Below are 24373 nucleotides of genomic sequence, written 5' to 3'. Positions count from 1 at the left end.
AAGATGTTCAGACCTTGGGGTTCACTATTAAATAGCCGTGCAGGTGTTTTTTTTCCCGACATTGAAGAAGTGATGCAGAAGAGCACTTAGGTTTTTTTTTTCGTTTTTTTTAAGTGGTCTCATTAAATTTGGGGTACATGAAAATGGGTACTAGCATATGTTTAAGTCCCTAAAGGTAATTTTTAAAAATTCTGCAAAAATGCACCTGCCGCTACTTTGCGCAATGAAAAAAACACCCGCCCCATACTTGGGGACCCCACCAGAAATAATTTTTTTACTTTGTTTTTTTTTTTTACCTAATTTTTTTTTTTTTCTTTTAAACCCAAATTTTTTTATTATTTTTTTTAAAGGGTGTCCCGATTTTTTTTTTGGACTTTTTTTTTTGAACATTTCCTTTTAAGGGGACATTCCCAAAACTACAGGCTATTTTTTTTATAAGCCTACACCCCTAAAACCCTATTCTGCATTTTTTTTCACTTGCTATAGTGCTTAAAAAAATTATCCCTGTTTTTTAAAAAATGACCCTTGACCCCATTTAAGGAAAAAAACGTGAATTTTCGGGAAATATGCCTGGGACCCCCCTAAATATGTCCAGACATGGGGGATCACTATGGGTAACCCCGTTTTTGCCTGCAAAAGAAAGTTGGGTTTTTAAATAGCTTTGCAAGGTGTTTTTTCCTGCCGCCGCTATTAGAAACCCTGACTTCCTTCAGTAGTTAAAAATGGGGGTACACATAGTGATCCCCCATGTGTAGACATCTTTAGGGGGTCCCTAGAATATTTCTCGAAAATTCCCGTTTTAGTTAACCTGTAAAAATAAATTAGTAAAAAATTACAAAAAAAATGACATAAGGTCCCCCCCAAAAGCCAAACCAGCCCCAGGCTTGCAGCCAGTGGTGGTTTCTAAAAATACAGGGAACAAAATGTGTAGGGTTCCACCATATTTTAGAAACCAACACCAGGCTGCAGGGACTAGTACTGGTTTTATATATAGGTGGGTTTTAAATATAGGTATAGTGTTGCGTGGCTCGGCTAAATGCGTTTTTTTTTTTTTTTAAATCCCATGGATTACTGCGGAGACCAGTGCTGGATGTAGGTGAGAATGAAATCTTTCTTGCAGGGCCATGTTTTTTGGATATTCTACTTGGACAAGGGGACCGAACATCTGGTATAGGTAAGTATGTGTGAATGGGTAGGTGTATGTAATAAACTTATACTGGGCATGGTGTGTGTGTTTTGTCTTTTTTTAACTATTTATGTTACAGTGAAATTACAGGTGCCGCATGTCTGCTGGCACTTGTAGTTCCACAAGTGCAAAATGGCAGGCATGCTGGCACTTGTAGTTCCACTGTAAAGTACAAGTGTTAACATTATTTGGCCCCCCTATTACCCCCAAACCCACTGCTCCAGGGGTATGGGGATGAGCCCCAGGCTTCAGCGTAAGCCTGTGGTGCTCGGGAGAGGGGGGACCCTTTTTTGGGGGTCCCCAACTCCCCCCTAGATCAGCTTGTGCTGACCGACTTGGGGTGTAATGCTTTGGACCTGGAGCCCTGGTGATTGGGTCTCCGGGCTGTGGCATTACACCCCGGTCGGTTGGGTCTGGTGCAGGTCTTAAATATAGGGGGTACCCCACGTCGTTTTTGCCCCCTATATTTAAAATCAGCACTAGTCCTTGCAGCCTGGTATTGGTTTCTAAAATACGGTGGAACCCTAAACATTTTGTTCTCCGTATTTTTAGAAACCACCGCTGGCTGCAAGCCTGGGGCTGGTTTGGCTTTTGGGGGGGGGGGGGACCTTATGTAATTTTTTTTGAAAATTTTTACAAATTTTTTTTACAGGATAGCAAAAACGGGAATTTTCGGGAAATATTCTAGGGACCACCCTAAAGATGTCTACACATGGGGGATCACTATGGGTACCCCCATTTTTAACTCCTGAAGGAAGTAAGGGTTTCTAATAGGCGCGGCAAGTGCATAAATGCGACTTTAAAGAAAGTGGTGCAGAAGAGCATTTAGATTTTTTTGGGGGGAAAAATAATTCTGTCCAGCAAATTTGGGATACTTGAAAATGGGGGTCAGCATATTTTAAAGTTGCTAAAGAGACTTGAAAAAATCGTGAAAAACCCACCTGCCACAAGGAGCTGCAATGAAAAAAAACACCTGGGGCATACTTGGGGACCCCCCCAGAATCAAGTTCGCTATTTTTTAAGTTTGTTCCCCAACATTTTTTTTTTGCCACCCAAAATTCAAAGTGCTTTTTTTGGGGTGTCCCGATTTTTTTTCTTTTTCTTTGACACAGAAGGGGTCATTCTGAAGGGTGCAGGCTATTTTTTTTAAGCCTGCACCCCTAAACCCCAATTCTGCACTTTTTTTCGCCACCTATTCAGTGGTGAAAAGTTATCCCCGTTTTTTTTCAAAGACTTTTCGAACCTGCGAAAAGTCTTTGAAATTGAATACCGTGTAAAAGCAAAACCTGCGATAATGATGTCATAGGTGCGAAAACATCGCAAAAACAGAGTTTTCGCTCCCATATTGAATACCCCTATATATGTCCTTTATTTAGGATGCTGCTGCAGTAGCAGTGACCATTGCTGCATGATATAAAGACTGTCTAGTCACGGCACCCTAGAGTTTCAGAATATTTTTCATAGCAGCCCTAGGCCAAAATTTTCTTATTGAAAAATATGTTGTGTATGTGGTCATATTATGTTGTACTGTACACATGCTTGAAAGGAAGTAAACAATGCAACAAGGTACTAACGTCTCTTGTTTTTCTTATGTGGTTTTGTGTCTCAGATGTTGGGGTGCAGGGTGCCAAGAATGGGGGGGGGGCATATTCTTGCACCTGAGCCCACCACTCTCTAGTTCCGCCACTGGCTCTTAGTGTAGCAAGCTGGCACTTTAAAAGAATCCAAAGATGGTGGAAATCTTGTGGAGAATCAATAGCCAGTGTTATACAGACCAGGCAGTCTGTGTAGCAGTGCACTGGCCGCTGTCAGCAGGGTTGACTGAGACTGTCTGAAGCAGCTGTGTATAAGTGCCGGCAGCAATATATGTGGAGAATAAAATGCCAGTTATGAACAGATCATGCAGGCTGTAAAGCCATACGGTAGCCGATGCTAGCGAGAGTAACAGACTGTTAGAAGCTGTTTTGTGAAGGTGCTGGCCGCCGTTTAGTAAAAAGTAGAGATCCCGCGTTGAATAGAGCATAGGGTCTATGTAATATGCTAGCAGAGAGTCTATAGGCAGCTGCTGTAAGTGGGTGCAATCCATTCTTCTACACCTTAGTGCAGGGCTGGCCAGACTTTTGGACTCAGTGATCTACTTTTAAAACTAAAAACCTTTTGTGATCTATCAAGCCTGAAAAAGGGGGCATGATATGCAAAAAAGGGGGCGTGACCTTGCAGCAAGGGTCATGGGGTCTGTCCTGCCAAAATCACACATCGTATCCCCAATTCAAATTACTCCACACAGCAGAACAACCTTATTTACATTAGATCACATAGTAGTGTCCATTATGCAGTTCCCTCTGTAGTTGTACCCTTTATGCAATGCCCCCTGTAGTTGTGCCCATTATGCAGTTCTCCCTGTAGTAGAGTCCCTTATGCAATGCCCCCTGTAGTTGTTTCCCTTATGCAATGCCCCCTGTATTAGAGTCCCTTCTGCTATGCCCCTGTATTAGAGCCCCTTATGCAATGCCCCTGTATTAGAGCCCCTTATGCAATGCCCCTGTAGTTGTGCCCATTATACAGTGCCCCCTGTATTAGAGCCCCTTATGCAATGCCCCCTATAGTTGTGCCCCCTGTATTAGAGCCCCTTCTGCTATGCCCCTTCTGCTATGCCCCTGTATTAGAGCCCCTTACGCAATGCCCCTGTATTAGAGCCCCTTATGCAATGCCCCTGTAGTTGTGCTCATTATACAGTGCCCTCTGTATTAGAGCACCTTATGCAATGCCCCCTGTAGTTGTTCCCATTATGCAATGCCCCCTGTATTAGAGACCCTTATGCAATGCCCGCTGTATTAGAGACCCCTGGATTAGAGCCCCTTATGCAGTGCCCCTGTAGTTATGCCCATTATGCAATGCCCCCTGTATTAGAGCCTCTTATGCAGTGCCCCCAGTAGTACCCCTTATGCTGTGCCCCCAGTACTGGTGCCCCCTCCCAATGTAGAACAGGCCCCACTCCCCTGTCCAGTACTTGCCTGTCTTCACGCTGGGCACCGATCTACACGGTCAGCGATCCCACTTTCACTGCTGCTGACTGGATCTAACTAGATCCAGCAGGCGCGCAGATACCTCACATTGCTACGTCACCCGTGCACTGCATCACTGGGAACGCTGGCCTCTGAAGCGATTAGAGGCTTCTTTAGCCTCTGATCGCTTCAGAGACCAGCATTCCTGGTTGCTGTAGCAAGTTGGTCGCAATCTACCGTCGGGAGCTCCGCGAGCTAAAGGTAGATCGCAATCAACGTCTTGGCCCGGGCCTGCCTTAGTGAGTACTCCAAGAAACACCTGACGTGTTTGTCTGCCTTTAACCGATAGCCATTTCTGCATTGATTGACGGTTTTCAGTTCTGGATCCGGTTACCACACCGGATCAGGACTCAGATGCTGGTGTTGTCTCCGGAGGGGCACCTGACGCTTGCTTGGTGGCTTCAGACATTACATCTCACCAAGGGTCACCCCTTTTGGATCCCGAACTGGGTTCTGCTCACGACAAATGCCAGTCTCTGGGGTTGGGATGCAGTGACGGGTCCACTTTCACTTCAGGGCTGTTGGACGGCGGAAGAAGCGGTTCTTCCCATCAACATTCTGGAACTTCGGGCCGTGTACAGGGCCTTCCAGTTGTCCGGTCACGCTCTTCAAGGAAGAGCCGTGCAAATTCAGTCCGACAACGCCACCATGGTGGCGTACATCAACCATCAAGGGGGGACTCGCAGTCGAGCAGCGATGTCAGAGGTGTCACGCATCCGGTCTTGGGCGGAGTGCCATCTTTCAGCCGTCTCGGCAGTCTTCATTCCAGGATTCCTCATTTGGGAGGCAGATTTCCTCAGCCGTCACGACGTGCATCCCGGGGAATGGTCGCTTCACCCAGAGGTATTTCAACTACTCGTGGACAGGTGGGGGCTGCCGGAGGTGGACCTCATGGCCTCCCGTCGAAAATCACAAGCTGCCCGTGTATGGGTCCAGGACCAGAGACGCTGGCGCAAGCCTGGTGGATGCGCTGTCAGTGAAATGGACATTTCAGCTGGCGTATCTATTCCCTCTGATATCCCTGCTGCCTCGGGTCTTTCGGAAATTCAAGCTGGACGGCGGCACGCTTCTGCTGGTTGCTCCGGCTTGGCCCAGACGTCCTTGGTACTCTGATCTTCGGAGCCTCTCCATCGATGCTCCGTTCCCTCTGCCTCAACGTCGGGACCTGTTGTCTCAGGGGCCCTACCTTTACCCGGATCTGGGTCATCTGTCTTTGACGGCGTGGCTCTTGAGACATCAGTCTTAAGGTACCGGGGTTTTTCCAGCTCAGTCATCAGCATAATGCTACAGGCGCGCAAGCCTGCTTCCGCCAGGAGTGTGGCATACTTATTTTCAGTGGTGTGAGTCCAGAAACTACGATTCTCAGGCGTTTCGTGTTTCTAGGGTTTTGGCGCTCCTTCAGTCTGGTTTGGTTATTTGTGAGGCTTATGCACAGGAGGGTTTGCCTGTTCCAGCCTCTGTTAAGGCTCTTTCTACTCGGTCTGTGGGTCCCTCGTGGGCTGCTAGCCGTGGCGCCTCGGCTGTTCAGCTGTGTAAGGCAGCAACGTGGTCTTTCATCCAGACCTTTCTGTGGTTCTATGCTTTTGACACCTTCGCCTCTCAGGATGTATCCTTCGGGCGCCGGTTTTCCTTTCAGTACAGGAGCGTCCCCGCCCTTAGTTGAACTGCTTTGGGACATCCCCAAGGTCAACCCTGTGAACCCCCTATGGACCCTGAATATCTGCTAGTGGATGTGCACCTTAAGGTGCATTTACTAAATATTAGGTTACAAGAAGGGAGGGTTAGGGTGAGGGTAAGTATTCTTACTCAATCCCTGTCGGGATACCAACCGCCAGGATGCCGCTGTCGGTATTTTGACAGGAGGCATCCTGACAGCCAGCGTTACATACCGATTCCTGGTGAAACTACAAGTCCCAGCATGCTTTACCAGCTGATTGGTGGGAGGATATGCTGGGACTTTTAGTTTCACCAGAACTAGAGAGTCACAGGTGGGTCAGGCCTGCATTTACAGTGACTGGCCAGTACTATTAGGTCCCACCCTGATGATGTGTCTATGATAATGTGACACATCAGTTAGTGGAGGAGATCTAAGAGGTGCTCCTGGGCATGACTAAATAATTTTGGTCCCCATCAAAAAGAAGCATTATAAACTGAGACGTATAGCAGTGATACAGATATGTGTCATTTAGGAAAATGTGTTTTCAGTAAATTAAAGTTTTTCCAGTGTTTTATGGTAAAGAAAAATGTCTGTAAATTTATTTTTTTCAGTATTTGTATACAAGTTTGTAAAAAGTTGGAAAAACACTTTTTAGGTCCCATCTACAAGTTCAAAAACCCTTTTCCATAAATACAACACTTTCACATACATGTCCCATACTATTTACACCCATTTTAGAGCAAATAATGTGGCCAAATTATGCTATATAAACCCTATAAATGCATTATTATTCATTGTGAGTGGTGTTCCAGAGGTTCTGCACTGTGTACCAACATTTTTAACTCGGGGAGGGGGAGAGGTGAATAAATAATAGGGAATCTCTTTCGAAAAGGAATGCGAGTTTGGAATTGGATTGCAGATAAAATTGGCTGTGAGAGTTCATAGTGAGCTCACAGGACCCAACTCGCACCTGATAGGTTAGATCCCTAAACCTGTGAAATCATTAACACTTCAGTGTCTTTACGCTAAATGCACACTCTCTCTTCCAGTGACTGAGAAGGGCAGGTTTGACCTTCTTTCTTTTCAACTCCATGATCTAAGTGCTGAATACAAAAACTAACATTGCCAGCTGCACTTTACGGTCTAGTAAATGGCTTTTCTGTGGCTACGTTCATTCTCAACACAGCTCCACGCTATACATAGCTGTGAGCCATGTATCTTTGCTGGCGCTAGCTGGCATTACCTGGCTTGACCAAATGTTTACATTTGCTCCAAGACTGCTTGTGGCAGACAAACTGCTGCCTTCTCTACCGAGACTGCAATATGTGTTGTCATCTTTCAAACGGCAATCATTACACATGGATTGTTTTGGTACAGTTCTAATGTGAGTGAATATAATGCAAACGGCAGATCAATCAAATGCAAATTGCACCCTGTGGTGCGAGCAGACCGTTTCATCAAAAAACTCCATAGAGCTGGATGTGGTGGTGATAAACCTTTCTTGACACTGGCGATGCACATTTGTTATTGTACTTCAGTGGTGCAAATAGCATAGACAATGGACTACCGAGCAGTGAAGAAAGGTGACATGAATCCTCTTTCACAATGTGCAAACAGACTAGTGCACTTATGGCAACATCCCAAAGAACACTCCGGCTCTCAGTGCTTTTTCCAGCAGTGGAGGGTTTTGATCACGCTGATATCTGCTGAGGAGCATTTTCCTAGTATGGTTTGGATCATCCTCATCACATTGGTAAATTCTATGTCTGAGCATGGTGACCTAGTGCCTGGTTACGTGACTTTAATTGGCGTTTTTGTTTTTTTGTCCGCTACCTACTGTATGTGGGTTGTTGCGTGCATGTGTGCGTAATAATTATATATAAACCTATTGTCCAACGTGTGTATGATGAGTTGATAGGTAATGCCTGGACTTGTTGTTCAACTGCACATGAATGACCGTACCAGTTCTATTGTTCCAGCAAGTTAAGTGTTTTTTTTTTTCTCGTTTTCCTTATTCTTGGTATAAGGAGTCACACACTGGGCAGAATTCAGAGAGCAAGTTCTTTGCCTCTTACTGTAGTTCAGTGATTTTCAACCTTTTCAATTCGAGGCACACTACACAAGATTTTAAAATTGCCAAGGCACGCTATTCGGCAATGCGACGTGTGCGACCAATGAAAAAACATACACATTGGCTCCCACATAAAAAAAATACATACACATTGGCCTACACAGGAATAAAACACTACATTGGCCTCCATAGGAATAAAATACACATTTTGGCCTATTCAGGAATAAAATGCACACATTGACCTTCACAGGAATAAAACACACTACATTGGCCTCCACAGGAATAAAATGCACACATTGACCTTCACAGGAATAAAACACACTACATTGGCCTCCACAGGAATAAAATGCACACATTGGCCTTCACAGGAATAAAACACACTACATTGGCCTCCACAGGAATAAAATGCACACATTGGCCTTCACAGGAATAAAACACACTACATTGGCCTCCACAGGAATAAAATGCACACATTGACCTTCACAGGAATAAAACACACTACATTGGCCTCCACAGGAATAAAATGCACACATTGACCTTCACAGGAATAAAACACACTACATTGGCCTCCATAGGAATAAAACGCACACATTGACCTTCACAGGAATAAAACACACTACATTGGCCTCCTCAGGAATAAAACACACTACATTGGCCTCCTCAGGAATAAAACACACTACATTGGCCTCCTCACAGTGGTTGAAAAACGCTGCTGTAGATAATTAGCTTTTTCACATGTAATTTCCACAATGGTGTGTTCTATCATAATAAATATATTTCCTAGGAAATATGCGAAAACAGATGTGTATTTTAACTCTCTAGGAGGTATATACCTTTGTTAACCAGCGACTGCACAGTCTTTAAAATGTGTTCATTGTGGTTTTCATTCAATCCTAGGTAACAAGCCATCCAGAGCCATCTGCTCCCACATTAACGCAGCAGTCACAGTACAACACACCAGAGCGAGAAAAACTTTTCCCAGAATATAACTTTGAAGATCTCAGCGATTCATTTCGAAGCCTGTACAAGAATGTATTTGCTCAGTCTATAAGCCAAGGTAGGTCATAGTGCTATGGAACAATCTTCATTCTCTAATCAGCAATGTAGTGTAATAAAAGGGCATCCTCGCCCTGTTCTTACTTATATGCTCCCCATAGGCGAAACTAGACATTTGGTAATGGGTGGTCCCAGTTCCAGCCCATTACCAGAACTTGTTACCTTGGAAGTTTGGCACTGTGTTTGTGATCATTATTTAGGCAGCAAACAATTGTAATGTTATTCCTATTAGTGTTCATGCCAGACCAGGGGCAGGGGAGGGAGCCAAGGTGCAGGCAGAGTCATCTTGTGCGCGCCGAAGGCACGCGCGTTCCTGGAAAGGGGGTGTGACTGACTGGGAGGGGGTGTGTCCTTGTGACACGCCCCCAATTCGTCACACTTGAGGGCAGAAAAACTGAGTTGTAGTTACAAGGAGCGTGAAGGCAAAGCACTGAGGTGAAGTTACGAGGAGGTGAGGGTAGGGACACTGAGGTGAATTTACAGGGAGGGTGAGGACTGGGACACTGAGGTGAATTTACAGGGAGGGTGAGGATAGGGACACTGGTGAATTTACAGGGAGGGTGAGGATAGGGACACTGGTGAATTTACAGGGAGGGTGAGGATAGGGACACTGAGGTGAATTTACAGGGAGGGTGAGGATAGAGACACTGAGGGGGAGTTACAAGGAGGGTGAGGATAGGGACACTGAGGGGAGGGTGAGGGTACCCAACCCATATATATATATATATATATATATATATGAGCAAGGTGCAAAGTCACTAAACGTGACAAACACTCCAGGATTTTGAAAAATATATTTACTGCAAATACATATATATATGGTTCTGCTGGCACTCATTCCAACATAACAACTCGCTCCTATGCCCAAATAAGCATATATACCACTCCACAAAAAAATGGCACTAGAGAGAATTATTTAAAAGTAGCAAAAGTTGTATTGACAAGAATAGCAACGTTTCAGAGCTGCTGCCCTGTCGTCAGGACCAAACAGATAATACAAATGAATAACATAACACTTACCCACATATATACCAACACCAAAAACCTCCCGTCACTGCTCCCACGCTGGTGTCCTGCTTCCAGAAGAGTCATCAACAAACAGACTTCTGGTCACTCACCAGGCCGTACTGCAAGTTTGCGTTCCATCTGGACCACACGAACCTGAACGTTCCATCTGAACCACACTCTGGAATCTTTAAAATATTTTGCCATTGATCATGTACCTATATCTCTAGCTAAGGCTCTCCTCATTAAAGAAGCATGGTGGATCCTAAGATTAGGGACTATTTCCCCTAAAAGGTTGAATGATAAAATTAACTGGAATTCCATGTGAGGGACTAACCTGCTATTGGTATTATGTATTGTGGTTTCTATCAATTTATTACATTTGATGTAGTATTATGGTATTTGTGTTACTTGTTTCTATTTTGCTTTATCCTTTTCTGTTTTTTCTCATATCCTTTATTGGTTTTCTTTGTACTTGCCATGTATGGTGGGGAGATTTTTTTTTTCCACTGAGCTGTCATTAATGTTAAATAACAGATCTCCGAATTGGATATGATATGTGGAATTTGAGCTATGTAATGTGACATATTACCCATAGAGGATTGATGGTTGGTCTGTGTATTTATTCATTAATATATGTATTTATTTACTTGTTGTTTTAATTTTTGAGCTGGGATTTCCTGTTTGGGTGGAGTCAGGGCAGCAATCCGGAACCTGCCCGAGTGGTCCAGATGGAACGCAAGCTTGCGGTTCCTCTGGTTACGGCCGGGTGAGTAACCGGAAGTCTGCTTCTTGATGACTCTTCCGGAAGCAGGACACCAGCGTGGGAGCAGTGATGGGAGGTGTTTGGTGTTGGTATATATGTGGGTAAGTGTTATGTTATTCATTTGTATCATCTGTTTGGTCCTGACGACATGGCAGCAGCTCCAAAACGTTGATGTCCTTGTCAATACAACTTTCTGCTACATTTCAATAATGCTCTCTAGTGCCGTTTATATATATATATATATATATATATATATATATATATATATACACACACACACATAGTGAGGAGTGCCAGCCACATAAGTAGATGTACACACATGTACATAGAAAAAAAGAGCCAGCACATCCAGATTAATGAAAAATAGAAAAAACATTTATGTGCACAAGCGTAAAGTGCATTATAGTATATACTGCATCAAGGCAGAGAAAAGGGAGGCTTTAAGCATCATGGTAAATCAACATCAGTAGAATCAAATATGAGAAAAGTACTCATCATATCCATATGTGAATGTACGCCATCCCAATAGTAGCCAGCTCCACAGCCATTTCGGGGGTAACAACCACCTTCGTCAGGAGCACGGCCAGTAATGGGACAGGAACATACTGTATACCATTAATCTAAATCAAGCTCACCTGAAACCACTTAAGAACAAACACAGTCTTCCAGTGTCGCACAGCAAACACCGGAAGTGACGCGACGGCAGCCCGTAAAAATACAAATACAAAAAGACAAAACAACACACAAGAGAGGCAATGAAGAGAATGACCAATACACAAGAAAAATAGAAAAAATACACTAGAAAACTCCCACAAAAAAGTGCAAAAAGAACAGCATCTGGGCATACTGAGCAAAATGCCTAAGAGAACGATGGGTGTCAGACCAGAAGAAGATTCCACCAGGAGATTTCCTTCAATATAGGCACAAGTTTAGGGTCGCACTCACATCCTAGATAGAGTCTTCATCACTGGGGTGCCTCCTGAAGATGGCCCTATATGGACCGAAACGTTGGGATATCTTTCTTCCAGCCTAACCTATATGCTCTATATGGAATAAACCTGATTGATACATCTTTAAGAAAAATCTGGTGAGTGCTCCTTTTTTCTGCTCTGTATTTATGGACCCCAAGTCCTGGATGCACCCCAGTGATGTTGACTATCTATGATGTGAGTGCGACCCTAAACTTGTGCATATATATATATATATATATATATATATATATATCTCTCAATAATGACGAAGGGTTGTCCCACTGGAACCTTTTCTGCTCTGCTGACCTTGGCAGACACAGAAGGGTACCCTCTCCACCAGCCCTTCCCTGCAGGGGTCAGCGCCGGTCCTCAGCTTGCCAAGCGCTGGATCCTTACTTGCCTATCGGCGGTAGCTTGACTTCACCGGCTACTTGACGCCCGACCGACATAACTTGAACATCAAAGAAGCCGTTATAAGATCTCTCTTTCTCACTCTCTCTCTTTCTCTATATATATACACACACACACACACACACACACTTACTCATACACATGTAAAAAGAATACATGTTATGATTGCATTAGTATATTAGTATAATGTTTATTAGTCCCATTTTTCTTCTTCATAAGATATTTTGAGGTTTATATATATATATATATATATATATATATATATATATATATACTTTATACTAACATTACTATTGCCATCATAACATATATTATTTTTGCATTATCTCACCCACACCGTGCTCCCTCTTTCCTCATGTCACCCACACTGTGCTCCCTCATCTCACCTACACTGAGCCCCCCTTCTCTTATCTTACCTACACTCCCCTTCTTCCCTCATCTCACCCACACTCTGCCCCATCTCACCCACACCGTGCTCCCTCATCTCGCCTACACTGAGCTCCCCTTCCCTTATCTTACCTACACTCCCCCTCACTATGCCCCCTCATCTCACCCACACCGTGCTCCCTCTTTCCTCATGTCACCCACACCGTGCTCCCTCATCTCGCCTACACTGAGCCCCCCTTCCCTTATCTTACCTACACTCCCCCTCTTCCCTCATCTCACCCACACTATGCCTCCTCATCTCACCCACACTGTGCTCCCTCTTTCCTCATGTCACCCACACCGTGCTCCCTCATCTCGCCTACACTGAGCCCCCCTTCTCTTATCTTACCTACACTCCCCTTCTTCCCTCATCTCACCCACACTCTGCCCCATCTCACCCACACCGTGCTCCCTCATCTCGCCTACACTGAGCCCCCCTTCCCTTATCTTACCTACACTCCCCCTCTTCCCTCATCTCACCCACACCATGCTCCCTCTTTGTTCATGTCACCCACACCGTGCTCCCTCATCTCACCTACACTGAGCCCCCCTTCCCTTATCTTTCCTATACTCTCCCCCTTCCCTCATCTTACCTACACTCTGCCCCCTCCCCTTCCCTCATCTGACCCACACTGTGCCCCTCCCTCCCCCTCACTTACCTATGACAACGCATGCCAGAAAGGGAACTTCTTAGTCCTGCTCCTCTGAGCCTGGCTGCTGCAGCTGTCATCAGGCAGCCGGGCTCCACCCCCACTCCGGTGATGCTCTGCTCAGCTTTCTCCAGGACAGACAACGTAGAAGATGCTGCTGATGCCCACACTCTCAGCGCCGCGTCCAGGCAGCCTCTGGGGGTAGTAGCGGGCGGCCGCAGGACCCCCGAATGTCCGGCCATTGGAGTAGGTAGGCAGAGCGTGGGAGGTGCCCCCCCCCAAGTATCCGGCCGGGACCATGATGCCGGTCCTGAGTGGTTTGGGCTGCCATTGCAACTCCGCTGCTCCAGTTCTCACAAGAATGTGATCGCGCACGGCCCGACGTCATGACGTCACCGCGCACTTGTGCATCAGCAGGATCAGATGACTGATCCTATTGGTGCCGATGCGGGGGAGGCGGATCTGGGGAAGGTCCTCCTGGTTAGACGCGGAGGTAACGCGTTACTGACCAGGTGGCGGTGCCCATTAATTACATATAAAAAATTTTGAATCCGCACCAGAGGCTAATGGGTGGTCCGGTGCACCCCCGGACCACCCCTTAGTTTCGCCTATGATGCTCCCCTATCTTCCTAACTATCAGAACTACAATTTTCATTTTGCCAGCAGTCTGGCAGCACCTGAGTGCCCCATTCGACCTTTCTAAAATCCAAACAGGTTTTTTTGAAGAACTAGTCCAAATAATTGTTATTGATATTCTTAGGGGACACACACAGACTAGACAGATATACTCCTGCAACTACCACAGCAGTGACTGTCCTGTTATGTTATGTTATGTATGGATTGCACATTAACTGAAGAGAGATGGGGTGTTTGATGTAAAATGGTTCTACTTGCATTGTTGGCTTGTTTTATCCTCAGGTTATTTTCAAATAGGCTTTAGCTTGTGTTGACAGGATTTATGCCAGTGTTAGGGTAAATTACACTTGACAACCTATGACCAACACACATTGTGGCTCAGTCCTATGGCAATCTGGCTGCATAATATGGTAACCATGTACTCCACAGAGTCATGACTGCATTGTCCTAACTTAATTAAAGACAGTTTGTACAAAAAAAAAAGTGGATACTAAACCAGCATTAAGATGTCGTCTCATCACAACCATTTAAATGGATGTGTACAGTACAGTGTTTGCCATTTATCCCAGAGCTATCTTTTCCTTTCTTTTCCTGGAGTAACACACTGAGGCAGTCCTCAGAGCAGCACTGTTACTATGGAACATGGTTAGCACTGTTTTACAATCCACTAGTCATAGAACATGGTAGTGAAAGTAACTATGCTCTTTGTGTTTCAGGATTGATGAATCTCCAATCGGAACCCTCCCAGCAAACACATTCACCTTGCTCATATCAGCACTCCCCTACTAACACAATGAGTTCTCAGCAACACGGTAGCCAAAATAACCTAACAAATAGCCATGCAAGTAATCTTGGCACATCTGTAGGTGACACTATGGGTCAGGTTCACATGTCTCACACTCCACTACACACACAGCAATCCCAGCAGTCCCCCCACATTCATCACACTGTAGTACATCACCAGCACCCTCAACAGCACACATCTCACTGTCACCAACAATCTCCACATCAACCGCAGCATCAGCAGCAACGTCCTACACAACATTCACAGCATCAAGCACAGCACCCTGCGCCCCATCCTGTACAGCACCAGCACATACAGCACCACCCTAACCATCAGCACCAGTCTCTAGCACATCAGACTTCTCTCTCACAGCAGTCATTGCCCTGCAGTACAGGTAAGTGTTGGTACATCCAGCAGAGTTTAGCAAGTGCCTATTTACATATGCTTTCATCATTTTTATTAGAGATGACTCTACATCTTGGTGTGTGTACTCCAGTTTTATTTAGTTTGTCATTCTGTGTTCAGCATTCAGTCCTCGTAGCCCTTCATTGCTCACCTGCTCTTCTGCTCTTGGTTTTCTTGGCATTGATGTGTGTGCCATAATTATCTGTACATTGCAGCTAGAGATTGTAGGTCACATGGAGTTAATATGCAGTTTATAACGTGCATTTTCACAGAGTGCAATGTGTTTACATATGTTAATAATAAGTCTCCACTGCAATGGTGATGTGTTTTTGAACATACACTAATGGGTCCTCCTATAAAACAGAAAGCAACAGTGTTCCCCTTCTGTAATAATGCATTTCTAATGCCTAGGACAGACTTTATAATGTAACAACTTCTTTCATTAAACAGATGTGTCCTCATACACTATTGCTATAGGCACACCAAACAGCCCCTCTCGGCGTGCCAGGACTCTTGCAACTCTGCTTGCCTCGAGCAGCCTTTGTGGATTTTTTTTTTGTCCAGAAATCCGTCTGTCGAATTGCAATGTGACTATGATGCACCAGGAGACTGCACTGATTAATATGCATCACTTGTATATTTGTGTGATACTGAGTCTGCATCTGTATACAAAGTGCTACGATGCAGCAGCTGTGACTTTATTTTCACGCCAAGTTCCGTTGTGTTTCATTTACAGATTCAGTCGCACACAGATATACAAGTGTCACAAATCAGTGGAGTCTCCTGATGCCTCTAACTCGCATCGCTTTGCGACTAAGACGAATTTCCGAGTGAATTACGCTCAGCGCAAGCAGAGTGGCACAGGACTTGGCAGCTCACTCCTGCCAGGTGTCTCACGCCACGTGGCGTATTGAGGCTGGGTGTATAAGGGCACATCTGTATTTTCAGTAAGGCTGCATGATTGAGATATAGATGTCTATACCATGTGTTACAGCAGCTACAGTTATATTTTTAGTGGTTCTGTAAAATGTAATCCATATTTTTTATGTAGACATTTTCTTAATATTTTCTGTCAGTAGTAATTTTAATTTTTTTTGCCGGTTTGACAGTTAGTTTTGGGATATCAATTTATGTGTGAAATTTTTTAATGGTGTCTTGGGTTTTTAGTTTCTGTGCATTGCCCCTATTTAATTGTGAGTATGACAATGGGCCTGAATCATAGCCACTCGCTAGATGCAGTCGCTCGCTCCCAGCGTATGCAAATCCAGCGCTCGCACAGCAAGGCATTAGCACGCCGACTATGTCTTGGCGAGCAATCACTTTATGTATGTAGATGCCCACCAGCCATTCATAAGACGCCCACTTGCGCACGTCATCTCCAGGAAGAGCATGAAAACATTTGTACATCGAGCACCATCGGATGTGCTCGCAGCGTTTAAAGTTGACTATACCTGGCCGCAAGCACTGCGATCACTTCAGTGTGAAATACAACCAGGTGACGTGTACAATGATGCTACCTGTTAATTATGCACGCCAATGAAACTGCGTTGACACACAGGAACGCCTGCGTTCACACCTCCACTCCCCCGTTTCTAGTGGCCAACCCCTGTCACCACCCACAAACGGCTTCTCCTGTCACTCACTCTGCTGGGCTGTCTATGCTGGGCAAGCGAGCGCTTCCCGGTCTGTCACAGTGGTTCGCGCACGCGCATTGTGATGCATACGCATGCACAGAATGCAAATATCGGCCAGCTACGAGCGATCGCATCCTAGCGAGCAGGTCTGAATCACGTCCTTAGTCTGATACAAACCATGATCTTGAAATCTGTTCAACAGGATGAAATGTTTTACATAGCTACACAACTGCTTGTTGCAAAACTGCTTTCCCAAAAAATTACCTACAGTATGACTGAATCCACTGTATGGTCAGAGGCAACGAGCGGCTTACGGTTGATGGTGGACACCGTTTGTGAGCATGCTGGGTGTTGCAGTTCAACTCCTATATAAGAGCCACAGTTTGTCTAATGCTTGCATATGAAACTGATCGCTGATGATATTCATATCTTCAATAAAGGAATGTCCACCGTCAGGCTACTTTATTAGTTTGTACCTGTCCCCTTGCAGATTTCATTGTGTACATTGTCTAGAGCTAGATGATATGAAAGCTTTGGTGAAAACCACAGAGTGGCACAACCAGCAACATCACAGGGCTTTTCATTTTAGATAATTATACTGTATAAATGTATAGGTCTTATGATCCATTATTATAATAATAATTATTATTATTATAGTATAATAAAGATAAACTGTACACTGGTTACAAGCAGGTTTGTATCCATATAGGGCCAGATTCAGAGTTGCACACAAACCCATCTGTGTACGTTACCTAGTGAGTTTCAGAAAACATTGAATGCGTTGGTCCTTGCATACACAACTTAGGGTCATCTGAAGTCATACGGATCTCTGTCTTACCTGCGTTTGCGACTAAGTTACTGCGGCAAAGGGGGCATTCACACGTAGAGTAAGTTTGCCATGGGTGTGTAGATGGAATTGTGGACCATTATGAGTTGTGCGTACTTAGAGCTCTGGCTTATTTCAGTTGAATCTCCTGCACCAAGAATAGGAGTGGTGTAAGTGTCAGCTGGTGATGGTGACTACTGCTTTCAACAGCTGCTGAATGGGGTAGTGCAGCCTCTTTACGTTTAACTCTGAATCTGGCCCATTGAGTGTAGTAAAAAGGTTTTGTGCACAGGTAACAGATCTGTTCATGGCATTACCAAGCAATGACAGCTGAACAATGCTCCTCTTAGATGTGGGAGCACAGCAGAAAGCTTTGCTTCTTTACTGATGCATTTCTACAGAAGCTGTATTAAGTTGCTTGATAAGTAAAGTGAATGGATGATGTATGACTGCAGTTACTAAGTTCTGGTCTTTCTTCCAGACTGGTACTCCACTCTAGACATGCTCAAAGAAAGCTGCCGTATTGCCAGCAGTGCCAACTGGTCTGATGTGGATCTCTCCCAGTTCCAGGGTACATATGTTGATACTGAATTTTTACATTGATTGCGTCTTTACATACATTTTTTATCTTGTATCTGTCACGGTAGCTTTTTTATGAAACACATGCACATTAAATAAATGTGTTGCCCTTTGTGACTTTAACAGTTTTTTAAAGTAAGCCAGTTACCTGCCATTTTGTGTGGTGAACCATTTTTTGTTCTGAAAATACTGAAGTATCTCTGATGTCATGGCTTCCTAGTGCTTTCCTATGAATATTTGCATAGTAAACAAAATGGCTGCCTCCAATGTGAGATGTCCCTAGTGAATTTTTAAGATGCATAATCATGAATATTGGTTTACCTCACACAAAACGGCTACTTACAATGTGAGCCTTAGTGATGACGTTGATTCTTAGTGAATTTTTAAGGTGCATTATCATGAATACTATATCAGCACACACAAAATGGCTGCCTCCAATGTGACCTTTAGTGATATCACTGGCTTGATTCAACTCACAAAATGGCCCCCACTGCATTTTACTATGATTCTCTTGTCCATTTATAATCTAAACTAGGGTGCAATTTATTTCCCCCTCATCTCTGCATCCGGGGAATATTTCCAGGAATTAGCTATTGTGTTCGCTGCACTTTCTTTGAGATTTGGCAGACTTTGAAGAACAGGACCTGGCAGCTTGCATAAAACATACAGAAGCACAGAGGTTGACATCTGTATATTGAGCATGTATATTACATATATATTTCTCCTCACTTCCGCTGCTGATTTATGTTTGATACAAAACTCCACTTGTGATTTTTCTTTTTTGTTAATGTAAAACCTCTGCAGTTTCTCTATTTTGGCTCAGTGCAACCATTTGCTTTTCTTTCAAGACAGGAATGTACATGTAATCTAAAAAAAAATACTGCTCGGAAGAAATTTACTTTGCTTGACATATAGTACAGGTCTCCAAATCCGGTCTAGTGCCACAGGAGGAGTTAAACATGTTCTGTTACTGTGTTGTGAATGGGAGAGAATTATGAAATGTAATCAGAATGTAGACGTAAAATAATTTTACATCTGATAAATAGGCACATTTGCACAATATTTTCCTTAAGTTAGGATCTGCCTCTGGTTGCCTCCAGTATTGAAGTGGGAGGACATAGAACCTGTAGCCAATTGCATCACCAAAATGTTCACAGCAGCGCAAAGTGTTTCAGGAGATGAGTGTGCTTATCTTGTCGGAAGCAGTGTGTCACAAATGGTGTCTGCGAGTTACCTGTCTCAGGTGGTGATCGGGATTCAACGGAGACCGGCATGACTAACCACAGGTGACGTAAATAGCAGTGAAAACTGCCTTTGATGATAGATGACAGAAATGTGGAGGAACAGGACTGGGACCGGCAGGAATACTTGTTGAGTTGAACTGATGAACTAGGAACTTGACTCTGGACTGGAACTACGTGGCTTGAACTGATGAGCTTGGAACTTGACTCTGGACTGGAACAACATGGATAAAACAGATATGACAGGAACTTGACTCTGGACTGGAACAACGTGACAATGGCTGAAGGGAAATCAGGTAATGCTGAGACGAGGGTTAAACAGGGTGATCCGGAAATGCTGTGACAAAGGTTGGAACTCAGGTGCAGGCTGGATTGGATAATTGGGAATTACAGGTTCAGGAAGGAATGGGTAGGTTTGGGATTTAGGTTCAGGGAGGTAGTAGGTAGGTAAAAGGAGCAGGAGTTGATCCACAGCAGGAAGCAAGGCAGGGTGACACGATGCAGGTTTACAGGGTGCCAGGGACCAACCAGGAGTAAGGCTAGCAGCAGAGCACAGGCCAGGTATTGCTGTAACAGGGCATCTGGATGCCAGGTATTGCTGTAGCAGGTTTTCGGGATGCACCAGGGGTTGCTGTCAGCAGGTTTACTGGATTGCCAGGTATAGCTGTAGCAGGTTTTCAGGATGCACCGGGGGGTTGCTGCCAGCAGGTTTACTGGATTGCCAGGTATAGCTGTAACAGGTTTTCTGGATGCGCATGGGGTTGCTGTCAGCAGGTGTCAGGGATACATTTGTATACAGAAACAGCACGAACCATACACCACGGGAATACGAGATGTTCAGGTCCAGAATGCTATCAGGGGAGGAAATATATACCCTGGGTTTGGCAGCAATTGGTGGATACGGACAGGTGATCTGGCAGTAGCATTCTGAGTGGTGGAAGGCACAACATGCAGAGGGAGTATTCATCTCTGCAGCACTGAGAATCAGAACCACACATGTGACTCCAATCAGGGCTAGCAATGCTCACAGTCAGAGGAGGCTCAGGTGGACAATCAGTGTGGAAGGGAATGCACACAGAAGTGTAGCAGCCAGCATGACCAGAGCAGATCCTCCAGGCAATCACACACACAGATCCATGGAGCCAGCTGGCAGTGGAAAGTCAACAGGTAAAAACCAGACAGGGTCGTGACAGTAACCCCCTCTTTATGGGTTGATTCCGGACACCAAGGAAAACTTTCTTCAGACATCTTCCCAATTCTCAATTTGTTGGGTACTTGGAGTGGAAAGTCTACAAAGGAGATAGTTCAAAACCTTCGTTGATTCTTCTTTCTGCTGCGAGAACGTTTTGTGCCAACCAACGGACATGGGATCTCTGGTAACTCCTGTGGAAATACATGACTGAAAAGGACAGGGTCAAATGACAGATGGTTTTCAGGGAATGGAGAATTATCATATGCAGGATCGAGTTCAGACTCCGAGTCAGTATCTAAAGGTAAAATGGAAAGCTTAGTAGGACTTGAACATTGATAGGACTCCTGGGAGGAACTACGCGAAACATGACCCATTTTGATGGTGTTTTCGGAGGTACCGTAGTATGAATAGGACAAGGAGGTGATGCTGATTCTATATTGCCACTTTCCTTGGATGCTTCAAATTCAGCACGTTGGCCCTTGAAAACTTGACCTTGTTTGGACTTCAGGGAAGTGGAGGACAAATTCTTGGCAGCAGAAACAGACTGTTTGGACAATATTTTGGAACTGGGAACTTCGCTAGAATTTTTTTTACAGGGTTAGGACTAAATTCTTTGATAACAGCTTCACTGAAAGTCTTTATATTTAGAAGCATTGGATCATTGGACTCGATGATAGGATTGGCCCAGTCTAACGCTTTGCTACTAAAGGAAACAAGATGGAACCTAGCGATGTTGGTAGGATTGATACCACTAGTTGGATCTGCTTCCATAATGGCGGAGTATTGCTTTATTAAAGCATAGTATTGAGATAAGTCCCCATCAAAATAAATGCTTGGTGGAGTATCCGACGAATCCTGTGTGTTCAAGGATTGTGGAGCTCTTTCAGGTGCCTGGCTGGAGGAAACTTGAGGATGCTCCGATTGATGAGGAGTCGAAATAACTGAAGCTGACAGATGTTCGGAATTCGGACCAATTGATGGAACTGGAAGCAGTCCTGGGGAGCTAGAGACAGTAGCATCAACAATCAAAGCTGAGAACAGACTACAGAGATTGTCATCTTCTGGAACGATATTTGCAGGAGACGCTGAACAGGAATCATGATCAGATTTTGTAGTACAAGACACTTCTCCCTGGTAACTGGAACTTGAGACCCCCTCCTGGGGCACGAGACTTGAGACCCCCTCCTGGGGCACGAGACTTGAGACCCCCTCCTGGGGCACGAGACTTGAGACCCCTCCTGGGGCTGCTGACTGGAGTCCCCTGTTGGGACGGGCAGAATCCGGGCTGGGACCGGAACGGGCAGAATCCGGGCTGGGACTGGAACGGGCACTGAGACTTTGACACTTGGAACCACTGCTGGAGTTGCAAAGGGAACAGTCTTTAATGAAGTGGTCAGAACTCCCACAATAGAGGCAGAGCTGTAAATCTTTGCGCCGCTGGCGTTCGGCCACAGAAAGCTTGGGGCGTGGGTAACTACGATGTCTGAGATTACTTGGTTCGGAAGAATCCTTGTTTTTTAGGGATTCCAAGGCAGAGGCTCCAGTTGAGACAGAGGTAGCTCTAAGAAATTCAGGAATGATCTGAAAAATTTTGCTGAGTAGAGCCTGAAGCTGTTCCAGCAGTTGATGGAAGGTAGTTAGGGGTTCAGGTAAGGTTTGGGTAACATCTAGCCGGTTATTCAGGATTTGCAAAAGCTGTAGCACTTGATGCTGTACGGCCTCCTGTGAATCCAAGCGAGTGACCAGGTTACGGAAAGCATCTAGTCCCTTATTAGGTGCTTGATCCGCCACCATCATTGGGCCTGAACATTCTGTCACAAATGTTGTCTGCGAGATACCTGTCTCAGGTGGTGATCGGGATTCAACGGAGACCGGCATGACTAACCACAGGTGACGTAAATAGCTCTATTTGCAAGATTTGTGTAGCAGTGAAAACTGCCTTTGATGATAGATGACAAGAACGTGGAAGAACCGGACTGGGACCGGCAGGAAGACTTGTTGAGTTGAACTGATGAACTAGGAACTTGACTCTGGACTGGATCTACGTGGATAAAACTGATATGACAGGAACTTTACTCTGGACTGGATTAACGTGACAATGGCTGAAGGGAAATCAGGTAATGCTGAGACGAGGGTTAAACAGGGTGATCCGGAAATGCTGTGACAAAGGTTGGAACTCAGGTGCAGGCTGGATTGGATAATTGGGAATTACAGGTTCAGGAAGGAATGGGTAGGTTTGGGATTTAGGTTCAGGGAGGTAGTAGGTAGGTAAAAGGAGCAGGAGTTGATCCACAGCAGGAAGCAAGGCAGGGTGACATGATGCAGGTTTACAGGGTGCCAGGGACCAACCAGGAGTAAGGCTAGCAGCAGAGCACAAGCCAGGTATTGCTGTAACAAGGTGTCTGGATGCCAGGTATTGCTGTAGCAGGTTTTCAAGATGCACCGGGGGTTGCTGTCAGCATGTTTACTGGATTGCCAGGTATAGCTGTAGCAGGTTTTTTGGATGCACTGGGGGGGTTGCTACCAGCAGGTTTACTGGATTGCCAGGTATAGCTGTAACAGGTTTTCTGGATGCGCATGGGGTTGCTGTCAGCAGGAGTCAGGGAAACATTTGTATACAGAAACAGCACGAACCATACACCACGGGAAAATGAGATGTTCAGGCCCAGAATGCTATCAGGGGAGGATATATATACCCTGGGTCTGGCAGCAATTGGTGGATACGGACAGGTGGTCTGGCAGTAGCATTCTGAGTGGTGGAAGGCACAACATGCAGAGGGAGTATTCATCTCTGCAGCACTGAGAATCAGAACCACACCTGTGACTCCAATCAGGGCTAGCAGTGCTCACAGACAGAGGAGGCTCAGAAGGGAATGCACACAGAGAAGTGTAGCAGCCAGCATGACCAGAGCAGATCCTCCAGGCAATCACACACACAGATCCATGGAGCCAGCTGGCAGTGGAAATTCAAACATGCAAAAGGTTAAAACCAGACAGGGTCGTGACACAGTGGTCCGTCCAATTGTGTGAGGAGCAAAGTGGAGGCAGCATTCGTTAATGCCACAGGCTGGACTTGTAAAAGTTTGCCAGCAAAACAATAATGAAGTGAGGTTCCTGTTCAGGGATATGCTAGCTTGTCAATGTAATGTCACCACTATAGGAAATTATGTTCATATATCCAATACCTAAAATTTAGTTTTGAACACTAATTTTTCTCCTTACCCAGGTTTGATGGAAAGTATGAGACAAGCTGATCTTAAGAATTGGTCACTCGATCAAGTTCAGCTTGCAGACCTGTGCTCCTCCCTCAGTGAGTTCTTCAATCACACTGGGTTTATCCATCCACAGAGCAATGTACAGTCACCTGTATGCCATGGCAACATGCATAACACCAAACCCACGCAGCATCTCGGAACAGGTATTATAAATGTGTGGGGTTTTTTTGTGGGGTGTGGGAATAAATAATTGTATACTGTATTACTAGTCGTTGTGAAAGGAAATCTGAAGCAGGTTTAGCACCAATGGCGACATTCAGATTCAATCCTGGCTGAAGAGCTGTCATAGCACTTTAATGGGTCACTAACCATCTTTTTCTTCTTTTGTGTTGCATAAATGAAAATAATTGTCTATTTTGGGTAAAAAAATATATTTTCTTGTTCAGGGTCCATAGGGCTCCACAGGTGAGACAGTGGGGTATAGGTGGTGGTTAGGAGGACTGGACACCATCAGTTAAAGCTTTTTTGTCCCAGGATGCTCCTGTGCTTCCCCCAAATACCCCGCCCACAGACTGAGGCAATTCAGTTTGTCGTTCA

At 45.0% G+C, this 24373-nt stretch overlaps 1 protein-coding gene across 1 annotated transcript in view; it reads left to right on the top strand.

Moving 5' to 3' along the window:
• The window catches only part of FOXJ3 (forkhead box J3), a 170170-nt gene that overhangs the window by 128858 nt on the left and 16939 nt on the right, over nucleotides 1–24373 (top strand). Inside the window, exons 8-11 of the mRNA XM_088453966.1 lie at nucleotides 8877–9036; nucleotides 14617–15078; nucleotides 18031–18120; nucleotides 23788–23979. Coding sequence (XP_088310092.1) covers nucleotides 8877–9036; nucleotides 14617–15078; nucleotides 18031–18120; nucleotides 23788–23979 — 904 coding nt within the window. The remainder of the gene's footprint in view (nucleotides 1–8876; nucleotides 9037–14616; nucleotides 15079–18030; nucleotides 18121–23787; nucleotides 23980–24373) is intronic.

Source organism: Taudactylus pleione, unplaced genomic scaffold (genome assembly GCF_031769625.1).
Source record: "Taudactylus pleione unplaced genomic scaffold, aTauple2 ptg000604l, whole genome shotgun sequence".
NCBI lineage: Eukaryota > Metazoa > Chordata > Amphibia > Anura > Myobatrachidae > Taudactylus > Taudactylus pleione.
This window is presented reverse-complemented; position numbering and strand designations above follow the sequence as displayed.